The sequence below is a fragment of the Aotus nancymaae genome, unplaced genomic scaffold (assembly GCF_030222135.1).
Source record: "Aotus nancymaae isolate 86718 unplaced genomic scaffold, 86718_ANA_hifiasm-v0.15.2.pri h1tg000124l, whole genome shotgun sequence".
NCBI lineage: Eukaryota > Metazoa > Chordata > Mammalia > Primates > Aotidae > Aotus > Aotus nancymaae.
Genome location: NW_026988539.1, coordinates 1,822,518 through 1,836,544, shown reverse-complemented (window position 1 = coordinate 1,836,544; position 14,027 = coordinate 1,822,518). Strand labels below are relative to the sequence as shown.

The 14,027-nt window shown below is 60.8% G+C and overlaps 1 protein-coding gene across 1 annotated transcript; it reads right to left on the bottom strand.

Moving 5' to 3' along the window:
* Window positions 1-67: 67 nt before the first annotated feature.
* On the bottom strand, window positions 68-12,631 carry PLPPR3 (phospholipid phosphatase related 3). The gene is made up of 8 exons (XM_064371188.1): window positions 12,548-12,631; window positions 10,225-10,325; window positions 3,420-3,605; window positions 3,199-3,340; window positions 2,895-3,090; window positions 2,695-2,752; window positions 2,436-2,609; window positions 68-1,417 (listed from the first exon to the last, which is right to left on the bottom strand). Exons 2-8 carry the CDS (start codon window positions 10,297-10,299, stop codon window positions 68-70), a joined length of 2,181 nt encoding a protein of 726 aa, XP_064227258.1. The 5' UTR covers window positions 10,300-10,325; window positions 12,548-12,631.
* Between the last annotated feature and the right edge of the window lie 1,396 nt (window positions 12,632-14,027).

The window sequence follows — 14,027 nt, the reverse complement described above, 5'->3', positions numbered from 1 at the left end:
TTATTGATCAGCGATGCCGTCGCCCGCGCCCCCGGCCCTCCCCCCGCCCGGCCCCGGCCGCGCCGCGCTAGTCGGGGAAGCGACGCGCCTGCATCTTGCGGAAGTAGCCCTCGGCCTCCGCCTCCGCCTCGCGCTCCGCCAGCCCCAGGCCGCCCGCGTGGCGCCGCAGCGTGGACTCCCGGCTGCCCGCGCCCAGCGCCCCGTCAGCCGCGCCCAGCGGGGGCAGCCCCTCGCCCGTGGCCAGGTTGACGGTGGCCACGGCCCCGAAGCGCGGCTCCTCCTGGTCCACGTCGCTGACCGACGAGCCGGGGGACACGCCCGGGGGCTTGGGCCCGCCGCGGAAGCCGCGCGCCAGGTCCCCCAGCTCGTAGCCGCCGTCGGCCTCCGCCTTTGCCGCCTTCCACTCCCAGGGCGCGCCGCCCGCCGACAGGTGCACCACGGGGTGGTGCGGCGCGTGCGCGTCGATGGTCACAATGCTGGCGGAGTCGCGGTCCGACGGAGACCGGTACTGCGAGGAGTCGGAGCTGGCGCTGGACGACGACGCCGTCTCGGGGGCCGCCTTGGGGCCCGGCGCGCCCGGGGCCTTGGACATGGCGATGACCTGCAGCAGCCGCGGGGGGTTGGCCACGCGGGGCTGCGTCGCGGCCGACGCCGCGGCCGCCCCGCCCTTCTCGGCCATCATGAGCCACTTGGCGCGCACTCCGGCGCCGCTCTTGGGGGACAGGCCGGGCCCCGCCTGCGCGCCCTCCTCGGGGATGTGCACCAGCGCCTGAGGCCCCGCGCGCGGCGGGAGGATGACCCGAGGCCCCAGCCCCGGCCGCGCCTGCACGGTGGGGTAGAGCGAGGGCGGGGCCGGGCCCCCCTCCTCTTCCTCCTCCTCCTCCTCTTCCTCCTCTTCCTCCTCCTCCTCCTCCTCTTCCTCCTCCTCCGCCATGGGCTCGGCGGGCGCGCGCAGATGCCCGGGGCTGGCGTCGTCGGGCAGCCCCAGGCCGCGGCCCTCCAGGGTCTTCTGCTTCCACTCGCTGATGAGCTGCTTGGAGCGCGAGGCATCCAGCGGGACGTGGATGGTCATGTGGCGGCGCGCGGGGTCGTCCAGCGAGGGCGCGCTGGCTCTGGGCAGCGTGTGGCTGAAGGTCACCATGTTCTCCTTGGCCATGGGGCTGCGCGGCGCCAGCAGGTCCACGTCCACGCTGGCGCGCTTCAGGCTGCCCAGCGAGGTCTTCTCGCGGACCACGGGCCGGGGCGGGCCGTCCAGCCGCCCCGGGGGCCCCAGCTCGTCGGTGCTCACGGACTTGTTCTGCTGGTAAACCGAGTCGTGGCCCCGCTGCGTCAGGGCCCGCAGCGCGTCCTTGGCGGGGGCCGGGGCCGCCGGCTTCTCTGTGGGTGGGGCCTGGAAGTTGCCCACCGCATGGCAGGCCTGGCGTAGAGAGGGGTCTGGGGGTGAGGCCTGGGGCTCACACGGCTCCTCGCCTCGGAGCGTGAGAGCTGCCGGGGGGGGCCTTGGGCTGGGGGTGGGGTGGTGGCAAGCTCTTCTCCGGTGGGACCAGTCCCTGCCTCAAGACTGCCGACCCAGCACATCTGGCAGGTCTGAGCCCACGGGATTCTGACTCCAGCGTTCCAAGGGTGAGACACTTTAGCACCCATGCCTCCACCCTGAGATTCCCTGGGCACCCATGCCTCCCCTCTCAGACTCCCTAGGCACCCATGACTCCCCCCTCAGATCACTGGCCTCCCCCCTCAGACTCCTGGGCACCCATGACTCCCCCCTCAGACTCCCTAGGCACCCATGACTCCCCCCTCAGACCACCAGCCTCCCCGCTCAGACCCCTGGGCACCCATGACTCCCCTCTCAGACTCCCTAGGTACCCATGACTCCCTCCTCAGACCACCGGCCTCCCCCCTCAGACCCCTGGGCACCCATGACTCCCACCTCAGACCCCTGGGCACCCATGACTCCCTCCTCAGACCACCGGCCTCCCCCCTCAGACCCCTGGGCACCCATGACTCCCACCTCAGACCCCTGGGCACCCATGACTCCCTCCTCAGACCACCGGCCTCCCCCCTCAGACCCCTGGGCACCCATGACTCCCACCTCAGACCCCTGGGCACCCATGACTCCCTCCTCAGACCACCGGCCTCCCCCCTCAGACCCCATGGGCACCCATGTCTTCCCCCTCAGACCACCAGCCTCCCACCTCAGACTCCCTGGGCCAGCCTCTCCCCTCAGACCCTGTGGGCACCCATGCCTCCCCCCTCAGACCACCAGCTTCCCCACTCAGACCCCCTGGGCACCCATGGCTTCCCCCTCAGACCACTAGCCTCCCCTCTCAGACCCTCTGGGCCAGCCTCTCCCCTCAGAGCCCCTGGGCACCCATGCTTCCCCCCTCAGACCCCTTGGGCACCCATGCCAACCCCCCTCAGGCCCTGCCACTCACCAGGTAGGCAGCGATGCCTGCCCCGATGAGGAAGCCGGCGTACACGTCCACGGGGTGGCTGCGGTACTGCGTGATCTGCGTGAGCCCGCACACGCCCGCGGCGATGGCAAAGGCGAACACCAGGATGGGCTTTAGCAGCTTGGTGGTGTCGGAGATGACCGAGTTGAAGTACATCTGGAGACATGGGGGTTAGGGTCAGGGGGTGGCTTGCCACGGGCCAGCAAGAGGCCCTGGGCAGGGCAGAGCGAGCTGGACTCACCGACACGTAGACCGCGGCGAAGGCCGACAGCGTGGCGTGCTGGGACGGGAAGGTCTTCCTGTAAGAGGCATCCAGCATGAGCCCTGCCTGCCCGGGGACCTCAGCTCCAGCGGGCTGTGCCTCTGTTTCCCCACATGTTCACGGGGGAGGAAGGGACACGGGGGTTGGAGAAAGGCTCCCAACCAGGGAGTCCGGCTCACCGTGCAGACAGGATGGCGTGGGTGTCGTGGCCGGAGCAGATGTCCTGCGTGATGTAGGGGTTGACCTCGCAGGACGTCCCCAGGAGAGTGTAGTTGGGCTTGCAGACGGTCAGGAAGAAGGGAGTGTGGTAGCCCGTGGCCAGCTGGATCACGTCCGTCACCAGGGCTGTGGCACACAGGCCGAACACGTGGACCCCTGCGGGGTGGGAGGCTCAGGGCCCGGCGAGGGAGCTGGGGACCGGGGATGGCCTCACCCCCTGCGCGCGGACGTAGCTCAGGGTCGGGGTGCCGTCCAGCAACTCACCCACAAAGCGCACGGTGCGGCGCAGGAAGGAGTTAAAGTTGCAGCCACCGGCGTTGATGCTGCCCTCGGCCCCGGGGGGCCCCCCGGCGTGGCCCCACAGCCGGGACTGCAGACAGTACAGCATGCCCTCGGCCACCATGATCTGCCGACAGAGAGGGGGCGCTCAGGCGGGCTCCCAGCCGTGGTGCCCTCAGGCCGGGCCGGCCGGTGCGGGTGCTCACCGAGGCCGCAGGAGCCGCGAAGGCCAAGCTGAGCAGCATCAGCAGCGGGATGAGCTCCTCGCTGGTCTCCACGTAGGGCATGGACAGGGTGCGGTCATAACACTGAAAGCCCACCTTGGCCGGCTTGAAGAGGTCGGTCAGCTCCAGGAAGTACAGGGATACGATGGAGGACGCCACTATGGGCAGCTGTGGGGACAAGGCCGGCCAGGTTTTCACCCTGCTGTCCCTCCATGAATTCAGGGCCATCCTCGGTCTCACTCACCCATCCACTGATCCAACCCGCTGCCAGCCACTTTCAGCCGTGAACTGATTCATCCAGCCACAGATTCTCCATCCATAGCTCGACAATCTACACACCACACACCCATCCATCCAAGCACCTATGGCCCAACATCCACCCACTCACCTACCCATCATCCACCTGTCCTCCACCCACACACCCACCGGTACCCATCCGTGTGCCACCCACCCACGTATCTACCCACACACCCATCCACCCAAGCACCTATGCCTCAACGTCCACCCACTCACCTACCCATCATCCACCTGTCCTCCACCTATGCACCCACTGTTACCCATCCATGTACCACCCACCCAACTGTCCATATATCCATCCATCACCCAGCCATTCTTCCATCCATCCACCCATGCACCCAGCAGTACCCATCCATCTATCCACCCACCCATGTATCTACCCACCCACCCATCCATCCACCCATGCACCCAGCCATGGCCTCAATCCTTTTTGTTTTCCACTCTCACCAAGCCTAGAGGGCAGTGGCACGATATCGGCTCACTGCACCCTCTGCCTCCGGGTTCAAGCTCCCACCTCAGCCTTCCAAGTAGCTGGGATTACAAGTGTGCACTACCACGCCCAGCTAATTTTTTGTATTTTTAGTAGAGACGAGGTTTCACCATGTTGCCCAGGATGGTCTTGAACTTCTGAACTCAAGTAATCAGCCCGCGTCGGCCTCCCAAAGTGCTGGGATTACAGGTGTGAGACACCGTGCCCGGTCCATGGTCTCAGTCTTTTTTTTTTTTTTTTTTTTGAGACAAAGTCTGGCTCCCTCAGCTAACTGCAATCTCCGTCTCCCAGGTTTGAGCAATTCTCCTGTCTCAGCCTCCCGAGTAGCAGGGACTACATGCACCTGCCACCAGGCCCAGCTGATTTTTATACTTTTTTAGTAGAGATGGGGTTTCATCTTGTTGGTCAGGCTGGTCTCGAACTCAGGTGATCCACCTGCTTCAGCCTCCCAAAGTACTGGGATTACAGGTGTAAGCCACTGTGCCTGACTTTTTTTTTTTTTTTTAGATGGAGTTTTGCTCTGTCTCCCAGGCTGGAGTGCAGTGGCGAGATCTTGGCTCACCGCACCCTCTGTCTACTGGGTTCAAGTGATTCTTCTGTCTCGGCCTCCTAAGTAGCTGGGATTACAGGCACCTGCCACCTAATTTTTGTATTTTTAGTAGAGACGGGGTTTCACCATATTGGCCAGGCTGGTCTGAAACTCCTGACCTCATGATCCGCCGGCCTTGGCCTCCCAAAGTGCTGGGATTACAGGTGTGTGCCACCTCACCAGGCCTATGGCCCCAGTCTTAATTCCTGCGTTGTTATGGCATCTTAGCAGGGGCTCAGCCCTCAGAACAGGTCAGGGCTGGGGGCTCCAGGAGGGGAAAAGCCATCACTGGACATCTCATTAAAGTTGCAGTGAGCCAGCTGGGGTGTGGTGGCTCATGCCTGTAATCCAAGCACTTTGGAGGCCACGGTGGGCAGATCACCTGAGGTCGGGAGTTCAAGATCAGCCTGACCAACATGGTGAAACCCCATCTTTATAAAAAATAAAAATAAAAATAAAAAAGTTGCAGTGAGCCAAGATTGTGCCATTGCACTCCAGCCTGGACGACAAGAGTAAAACTCTGTCTCAAAAGAAAAAAAATATTTTTAGTAGAGACAGGGTCTTACTATGTTGCCCAGACTAGTCTTAAACTCCTGGCCTCAAGTCATCTTCCTGCCTTGGCCTCCCAAAGCACTAGAATTACAGGTGTGAGCCACTGTGCTTTACCTTAATTATTATTAGTAGTTTATTGATTGATTGATTGATCGAGATGGAGTCTTGCTTTCTTGCCCACACTGGAGTGCAGTGGCACAATCTCATCTCTACAACCTCTACCTCCTGGCCTCAAGCGATTCTCCTGCCTCAGCCTCCGGAGTAGCTGGGATTATGAAGTTGGCCTGGTGTACACCACCATGCCGGGCCAACTTCGGAGTTGGGTGGAAGATCACTGAGGCCAGGAGTTCGTGTCCAGTGAGCATTCATTGAGCAATGCAGATAGATACATGACAGGGCAGTCACAGAAAGTGGGTAGCAGCGTTTGTGTGGAATTGACACCCTGGTTTGAAACCCGCCCACTTTAACCTGTGGGCAGCCAGCAGACCCTGTGCCTCCGTCTCACCAGCGGTAAAATGGAAATGCGGTAGCTGCCTCCAATTACTCAGGTGGAGTAGATGAGAGTCAGCGTGGGAGGTGCTCAGAACTCCTCCAGGCACAAAACATCCCCTGCAAATACTCACTAGTTCTCTGTACTCTCAATAGCAGAATAATTTTGCTGGAGTGGGCAGATAGCATCTCGCCTGGGAAGGGTTTGAGGTGGGGCCTGGGCGTGGCCTTAAAAATATCTAACCATGGGCCAGGTGCGGTGGCTTACGCCTGTAATAGCATTTTGCAAGGCCAAGGTGGGTGGATCACCAGAGGTCGGGAGTTCAAGACCAGCCTGGCCAACATGGTGAAACCCCGTTTCTACTAAAAATACAAAAATTAGCCCAGCGTGATGGTGCATGCCTGTAATCCCAGCTCCTTGAGAGGCTGAGGCAGGAGAATTGCTTGAGGCTGGGAGGTAGAGGTTGTAGTGAGCTGAGATTGTGCCACTGCACTCCAGTTTGGGCAAGAAAGCAAGACTCCATCTCGATAAATAAATAAATACGACTACTACTAATATAATAATTAAGGTAAAGCACAGTGGCTCACACCTGTAATTCTAGCGCTTTGGGAGGCCAAGGCGGGAAGATGACTTGAGGCCAGAAGTTCAAGACTAGTCTGGGCAACATAGTAAGACCCTGTCTCTACTAAAAATACATATTTTTCCTCTTTTTTTAGCCCCGCCCACTCCCTCAATTTATTTATTTATTTTTATTTTTATTTATGTTTATTTTTATTATTTTTTTTTTGAGACAGAGTTTCGCTCTTGTTACCCAGGCTGGAGTGCAATGGCTCGATCTCGGCTCACCACAACCTCCGCCTCCTGGGTTCAGGCAATTCTCCTGCCTCAGCCTCCCAAGTAGCTGGGATTACAGGCACGCGCCACCATGCCCAGCTAATTTTTTGTATTTTTAGTAGAGACAGGGTTTCACCGTGTTGACCAGGATGGTCTCGATCTCCTGACCTCGTGATCCACCCGCCTCAGCCTCCCAAAGTGCTGGGATTACAGGCGTGAGCCACCATGCCCGGCCTTTTTAAAATTTTTTTTTTAAAGACGGGGTTTCACCATGTTGGTCAGGCTGGTCTTGAACTCCCGACCTCAGGTGATCCACCCGCCTTGGCCTCCAAAGCGCTTGGATTACAGGTGTGAGCCACCGCACCCAGCCCAATTTTTTTTTTTTTTTGAGATAGAGCTTTACTCTGGCCGCCCAGGCTGGAGTGCAATGGCACAATCTCGGCTCACTGCAACCTCCGTCTTCCGGGTTCAAGCAATTCTCCTGCCTCAGCCTCCCGAGTAGCTGGGATTACAGGCGACCGCCATCACACCTGGCCTGGAAATAATTTTTAAAAATAAGCTGGGCATGGTGGCGCGTGCCTGTGGTCCCAGCTACTGGGGAGGCTGAGGTGGGAGGATGGCCTGAGCGCAGGAGGTTGTTGCGGTGAGCTATGACTACACCCCTGTACTCCAGCCTGGGCAGGGGGACTGCTGGGGGTTGGCAGTTGCCTCTTTGTCGATGACAGAATGTTGAGAATGTATCATCCATTGCAACAGGAATTTACTCATTATTTTTATTTTTATTTTATTTTATTTTATTTTTTTTTTGAGACGGAGTTTCGCTCTTGTTACCCAGGCTAGAGTGCAATGGCGTGATCTCAGCTCACCGCAACCTCCGCCTCCTGGGTTCAGGCAATTCTCCTGCCTCAGCATCCTGGGCTGGGATTACAGGCACACGCCACTATGCCCAGCTAATTTTTTGTATTTTTAGTAGAGACGGGGTTTCACCATGTTGACTAGCATGGTCTCGATCTCTTGACCTCGTGATCCACCCACCTCGGCCTCCCAAAGTGCTGGGATTACAGGCTTGAGCCACCGTGCCCGGCCCTATTTTTATTTTTTTTTAAGACGGGGTTTCACCATGTTGGTCAGGCTGGTCTTGAACTCCCAACCTCAGGTGATCCGCCCACCTTGGCCTCCAAAGTGCTTGGATTACAGGCGTGAGCCACTACGCCCGGCCTATTTTTATTTTTTTTGAGATGGAATGTGGCTCTGTCACCCAGGCTGGAGTGCTATCACACGAACTTGGTTCACCCTAACCTCCGCCTCCTGGGTTCAAGTGATTTTCCTGCCTCAGTCTCCCGAGTAGCTGGGATCACAGGCACGTGCCACCACACCAGGCTAATTTTTGTATTATTGGTAGAGATGGGGTTTCACCATGTTGGCCAGGCTGGTCTCAAAGTCCTGACCTCAAGTGATCTCCACACCTCAGCCTTCCAAAGTGCCTGGATTACAGGTATGAGCCAACAGGAATTTAAATGCAATTTTGAAAAATAAACAGATGTTCTACGAAGTGTTACAGGCAACTCAGTGATACTGTGCTGGGGAGGGGCCGTTTTGCCTGGATGTGAGATGACGGATTACAGGCCAGCCGCTGGCCGTGTGACCAGTATGGGTTACTGTTTCCTTGAGTCTGGGGTCCATCTTCCATCTAGGCTCTGGAGAGCCCATCACTACAGTCAGTTTTCCTGGACGGATTAAAGTTTATTTTTTGAGACAGGGTCTGGCTCTCTCACCCAAACTGGAGTGCAGTGGCGTGATCTTGGCTCACTACAACCTCTGCCATCTGGACTCAAGTCACCTTCCAATCTCAGGCTTTCATGTAGCTGGGACCACAGGTGAAACCACCACACTTGGGTTTTTTTTTTTTTTTTTTTTTTTTTTTAAGAGACGGGGTTTTGCCATGTTGCCCAGGCTGGTCTTGAACTCTGGGACTCAGGCAGTCCATCCACCTGGGCCTCCCAGAGTGTTGAGATCGCAGGCGTGAGCCACCGCCCCACCCTTAAGTTACTCTACTGTCCTGTGCCAGGTATGTACCAAGTGGCTGCTTTTTGTTTTAAAGACGGCCTCTGTCACCCAGGCTGGACTGCAGTGGTGCAATCACAACTCACTACAGCCTCAACCTCCTGGGCTCAAGCAGTCCTCCCACCTTGGCATACTACGTAGCTGAGACTAAAGGCACACACTCACCACACACCCAGCTAATATTTTAATTTTTTTGTAGGGATGGGATCTCACTGTGTTGCCCAGGCTGGTCTCAAACTCTTGGCCTCAAGTGATCCTCCCACCTTGGTCTCCCAAAGTGCTGGGATTACAGGTGTGAGCCACCGTGCCCGGCCAATGTTTGCGTTTTTTTTTTTTTTTTTTTTGAGACAGAGTTTCGCTCTTGTTACCCAGGCTGGAGTGCAATGGCGCAATCTCGGCTCACCGCAACCTCCGCCTCCTGGGTTCAGGCAATTCTCCTGCCTCAGCCTCCTGAGTAGCTGGGATTACAGGCACGCGCCACCATGCCCAGCTAATTTTTTGTATTTTTAGTAGAGACGGGGTTTCACCGTGTTGACCAGGATGGTCTCGATCTCTTGACCTCATGATCCACCCGCCTTGGCCTCCCAAAGTGCTGGGATTACAGGCGTGAGCCACCGCGCCCGGCCCTGTTTGCGTTTTTAATAAAGACGGCGTTTCCACATGTTGGCCAGGCTGGTCTTAAACTTTTGACCTCAGGTGATCTGCCCGCCTCGGCCTCCCAAAGTGCTGCGATTACAGGTGTGAGCCAGAGAGGTTATAGGCAGGGCACGAGCCTCACCATTAGCAGAGAAGGGTTTTGTTTTGTTTTGAGACGGAGTCTGTCGCCCAAGCCGGAGTGCAATGGCCCGATCTCGGCTCACTGCAACCTCCACCTCCTGGGTTCAAGCTATTCTCCTGCTTCAGCCTCCCGAGTAGCTGGGACTACAGACGCAGGCCACCACACCTGGCTAATTTTTGTATTTTTAATAGAGACTGGGTTTCACTGTGTTAGGCAGGCTGGTCTCGAACCCCCGACCTCAGGAGATCCGCCCGCCTCGGCCTCCCAAAGTGCTGGGATTACAGGCGTGAGCCACCGCGCCAGGCCAGAGAAGGGTTTTGAACTGAGACCCTGGGGCTCCCGATCCCACCGCACCTGCACCCAGCCCCGCCCCCTGTGGCCTCCCCACCCGCTCCAGGCCCCAGCGTCTCCGGCTGAGCTCTGACCCACACCTAGGTCAGAAGGGCTCCCCTCCGAGCATCTGCCCACAGTTCCCACGGCCCGGACCACCCTGGGTGCCTCTGGAACTCTTACTCGACCTGCAGAGCCCAAGTCCTCTGCCCCGCCCCCCACCCGCCGGACACCCCGGGTCTGCCCCGCCCCGAGGCGACTGCGGGGGCAGCTGTGTAGGCTCCGGTCCCCCAGCGGGGGGGGTCTCTGCGGGCAGGCGGAACCGAGGCCCCTCCCCCGCCCCCCAGCGCGACCCCCACCCACCTCCACGAAGTAGAAGCAGGGCAGAAGCGTCATGCTGTCCTTCGGAGTCTTATTCTTCTCCTTGGTCGAGATCATGGTGCCGCGGGCGCCACAGGCCGTGCCTGGAGGGGAGAAAGCGGCGCTGGCGCGGGGGGCGCACCGCGGGGAACACGGTGGCCGGCGCGGGCGGGGGAGGGGCGGGCCCGGATGCGCCCGAGCCGCCGGGGAAACTGAGGCTGGGGGAGGGCGGCGTCCGCGCAGCCTCCCCGCGCCCCGGCCCAGTACCGGGCTTCCAGGCGCCCCGCGCCAGCGATCGTGGGGTCGGTACCGGGATCGGCGAAGAGGGCGGGGCCGGCCTGGACGTGGGTGTCGGGGCGTCGGGGAGAAGGGGGGTCCGGGCGGCCGTGGAGGGTGGGTCCGCGCCCCCCGCCCCTCAGCCCCTCACCTGGCGCAGCCGGCGCGCAGCACAAAGCGCGCCCTCCTCCGCGGGGGCGGGGCCGCGAGGGGAGGGGAGGGGAGGGGAGGGGAGGGGAGGGTCCGGCCCGGGACCCCCGCGCCCGCCGCACCCCGGACGCCGCGCGAGGGGCGGGGGCTCTTTGTCTGGCGCGTCCTCCGCAGACCCGGCCGTCCCCGCCTGCCTCCGCCGCGGGGTCTCGGGGTCTCGGGTCGGCGGGGGGCGCTGGCGGGGGCCGCGGATTCGGGGTCTCCGCCGGTGTCTGCCTCTCACGGCCTCTCGCGGGCTCCGGCTCCCCCCGCCCTGCGCCCCCGCCCGCCCCTCCGCGGAGCCCGCAGCTCGCAGGCGCGCGTTTCCATGGCGCGGCTCCCGGGGCGCCCGGAGCCGGCGGAGACAAAAGAGCTGGGGGCTGTCGGCTGCGGAGCGGGGCTGGGGGTCCCCTTGCCTCCCTGCCTCCCTCCTTCCCACCCGCCGCACTCACCCTCGCCCCGTCCGCCGCCCCGGGGTCCACCCTCCGCCTGGCAGCAGTCGCCTGAGGCACAAGGCGGGATTGCGAGGATGCCAGGATGCGGGGCTGGGGGGGCTGCGGGACGGGGGGGGCTGCGGGGCTGGGGGTGCTGCGGGGCTGGGGGTGCTGCGGGGCTGGGGGGGCTGCGGGACGGGGGGATGCGGGTCTGGGGGAGCTGCGGGTCTGGGGGGCTGTGGGACGGGGGGAGATGCGGGGCTGGGGGAGCTGCGGGTCTGATGAGCTGCAGGTCTGGGGGTGCTGCGGGACGGGGGGATGCGGGTCTGGGGGTGCTGCGGGACGGGGGGGGATGCGGGTCTGGGGGAGCTGCAGGTCTGGGGGGCTGTGGGACGGGGGGAGATGCGGGGCTGGGGGGAGATGCGGGTCTGATGGGCTGCGGGTCTGGGGGGGCTGCGGGACTGGGGGGATGCGGGTCTGGGGGAGCTGCGGGTCTGATGGGCTGCGGGACGGGGGGGAATGCGGGTCTGGGGGGGATGCGGGTCTGGGGGAGCTGCGGTCTGGGGGTGCTGCAGGTCTGGGGGGCTGTGGGACGGGGGGAGATGCGGGGCTGGGGGGAGATGCAGGGCTGTGGGGGCTGCGGGGCTGGGAGGATGCGGGGCGGGGGGGCTGCGGGTGTGGGGAGATGCGGGTGTTGGGGGGCTGCGGGTATGGGGGCTGCGGGGCGGGGTGGCTGCGGGGCGGGGGGCGCTGCGAGGCTGGGGAGATGCCGGGTTGGGGGTGCTGCGGGGCTGGGGGGATGCTGGGCGGAGGGGGATGCGGGGGTGGGGGGGCTGCAGGTCTGGGGAGATACCGGTCTGGGGGGCTGCGGGGCGGGGGTATGCGGGGATGGGGGCAGGGCCCTCAGGACCAACGCCAGGACGCACACTTCGGTAGCGCCTGCTGCCTGTGGGCATTCCCTCCTCTATACACGTAGCTCTGTGGGTTAGGGGCTGGTTGAACCCCGTTGTACGGATGGGGAAGCTGAGGCCTGGGCAACCTGAGTCGCTATCCGAGGTCTCTGAGCCCCAAACCACAGGATTTTTAAAAATCCGTTTTTTGGGCCGGGGGAGAAGGCTCACGCCTGTGATCCCAGCACTTTGGGAGGCCGAGGCGGGCGATCACAAGGTCAAGAGTTCGAGACCAGCCTGACCAACATGAAGAAACCCCGTCTCTACTAAAAATACAAAAATTAGCCAGTCATGGTGGCACATACCTGTAATCCCAGCTACTCACGAGGCTGAGGCAGGTGAAACCCCTGAACCCAGGAGGCGGAGGTTGCAATGAGCTGAGATCGCACCATTGTACTCCAGCCTGGGCAACAACAGCGAAACTCCAACTCAAAAAAAAAAAAAAGTGACTTCCAGGCTGGGTGCGGTGCCTCATACCTGTAATCCCAGCTCTTTGGGAGGCCGAGGTAGGATGATCCCTTGAGGTCAGGAGTTCCAGACCAGCCTGGACAACATGGTAAAACCCCGTCTACTAAAAATACAAAATGAGTCGGGCATGGTGGCGCACGCCTGTAGTCCCAGCTACTTGGGAGGCTGAGGCAGAAGAATCTCTTGAACATGGGAGGTGGAGGTTGCAGTGAGCTGAGATGGCACCACTGCACTCCAGCCTGGGCAACAGAGCGAGACTGTCTTAAAAAAAAGTGACTTCCTGAGGGTTGTGGCCTGCTGGAGGCTTCAGTTTGCTGATAACAGGCGCTGCTGCCTCCTGGGAAGAGGGTTGGCCGCCATAAATGCAGGAACAGTAAAGTGGTGATGGGAATAGGATGGGAGCTGCATGGTGTGGCTACCTTCGGGCGGACTCAGAGACGGCCCTGCTTCCTGGGATAGGAGGGCACGGACTGCCTGCGGAGGGGTTTTCAGCCCCGGGTTCCTGCAGAGGGGCTCAGGGAGGCCCTGTGAGCAGTTGGGCACGGGCGGGTCCCATTCGTTCCTGTTCCTCCCCAACGGCCCTGGGGAGGGGGACGTTGCCTGCTGTGGCCGGGGCTCTGTTTCCCTGGCCTGTGAGGGGTGGGGCCAGGGTGGCTGTTGGGAATCTGGTGTTGCAAGGTGACCACAAACAGCTCTCCGGAGGGGGAGGAGAATGCAATGGCTTTTCGGGAGCCTTCTGGGGTCAGGAGTGGGAGGGTGTGCAGGGGGACCCTCCTGACAGCTTGGGGGGCCAGCAGGGGATCTGGGGGAGTCTCAGCATCTTCTGAGATGGGGCAGGCCTGGCTGTGGTGGGCACATCGCCGGGCTGAGGTGCCTGCGCTTAGGTGCAGGGCACTGGTGATCCATGGGAGAATTCAGAGCAGGCTGGAGGGGTGGAGCATACCATATGCTGCTCAAAAACCTTCATTTTATTTGAAAATTATTATTATCACTATTACTATTATTTAGAGATGGAGTCTTGCTCTGTCACCCAGGCTGGAGTTCAAATGGCGCGATCTTGGCTCACTGTAACCTCCGCCTCCAGGGTTCAAGTGATTCTCCTGCCTCCGCCCCCCAAGTAGCTGAGATTACAGGCACCCACTACCACGCCTGGATAAATTTTGTATATTTAGTAGAGACGAGGTCTCCCTATGTTGGCCAGGCTGGTCTTGAACTCCTGACCTCAGGTGATCTGCCCACCTTGGCTCGGATGACAGGTGTGAGCCACCGTGTCTGGCCTTTTTTTTTTTTTTTGGTAAATAGAGATAGGGTCTAACCATGTAGCCAAGGCTGGTCTCAAACTCAAACTCCTGGGCTCAAGTGATCCTCCCACCTCAGCTTCCCAAGGCGCTGGGATTACAGGCATGAGTCACGATGCCCAGCCTCAAAAACCTTTAGAAATATGAACCCACTCCATGCTCAGCACCGTTCTCTCTAGAAGGCAGGGCCT

What these genes read in the sequence shown, in the direction of transcription:
- PLPPR3 (XM_064371188.1), bottom strand. Translation starts at nt 10,299, where the DNA reads ATGATCTCGACCAAGGAGAAGAATAAGACTCCGAAGGACAGCATGACG. An exon ending in CCTGCTTCTACTTCGTGGAG is followed by an intron (nt 3,606 to 10,224) that starts GTGGGTGGGGGT and finishes TTGTCCCCACAG; the next exon opens with CTGCCCATAGTGGCGTCCTC. An exon ending in CAGGCATCGCTGCCTACCTG is followed by an intron (nt 1,418 to 2,435) that starts GTGAGTGGCAGG and finishes TCTCTACGCCAG; the next exon opens with GCCTGCCATGCGGTGGGCAA.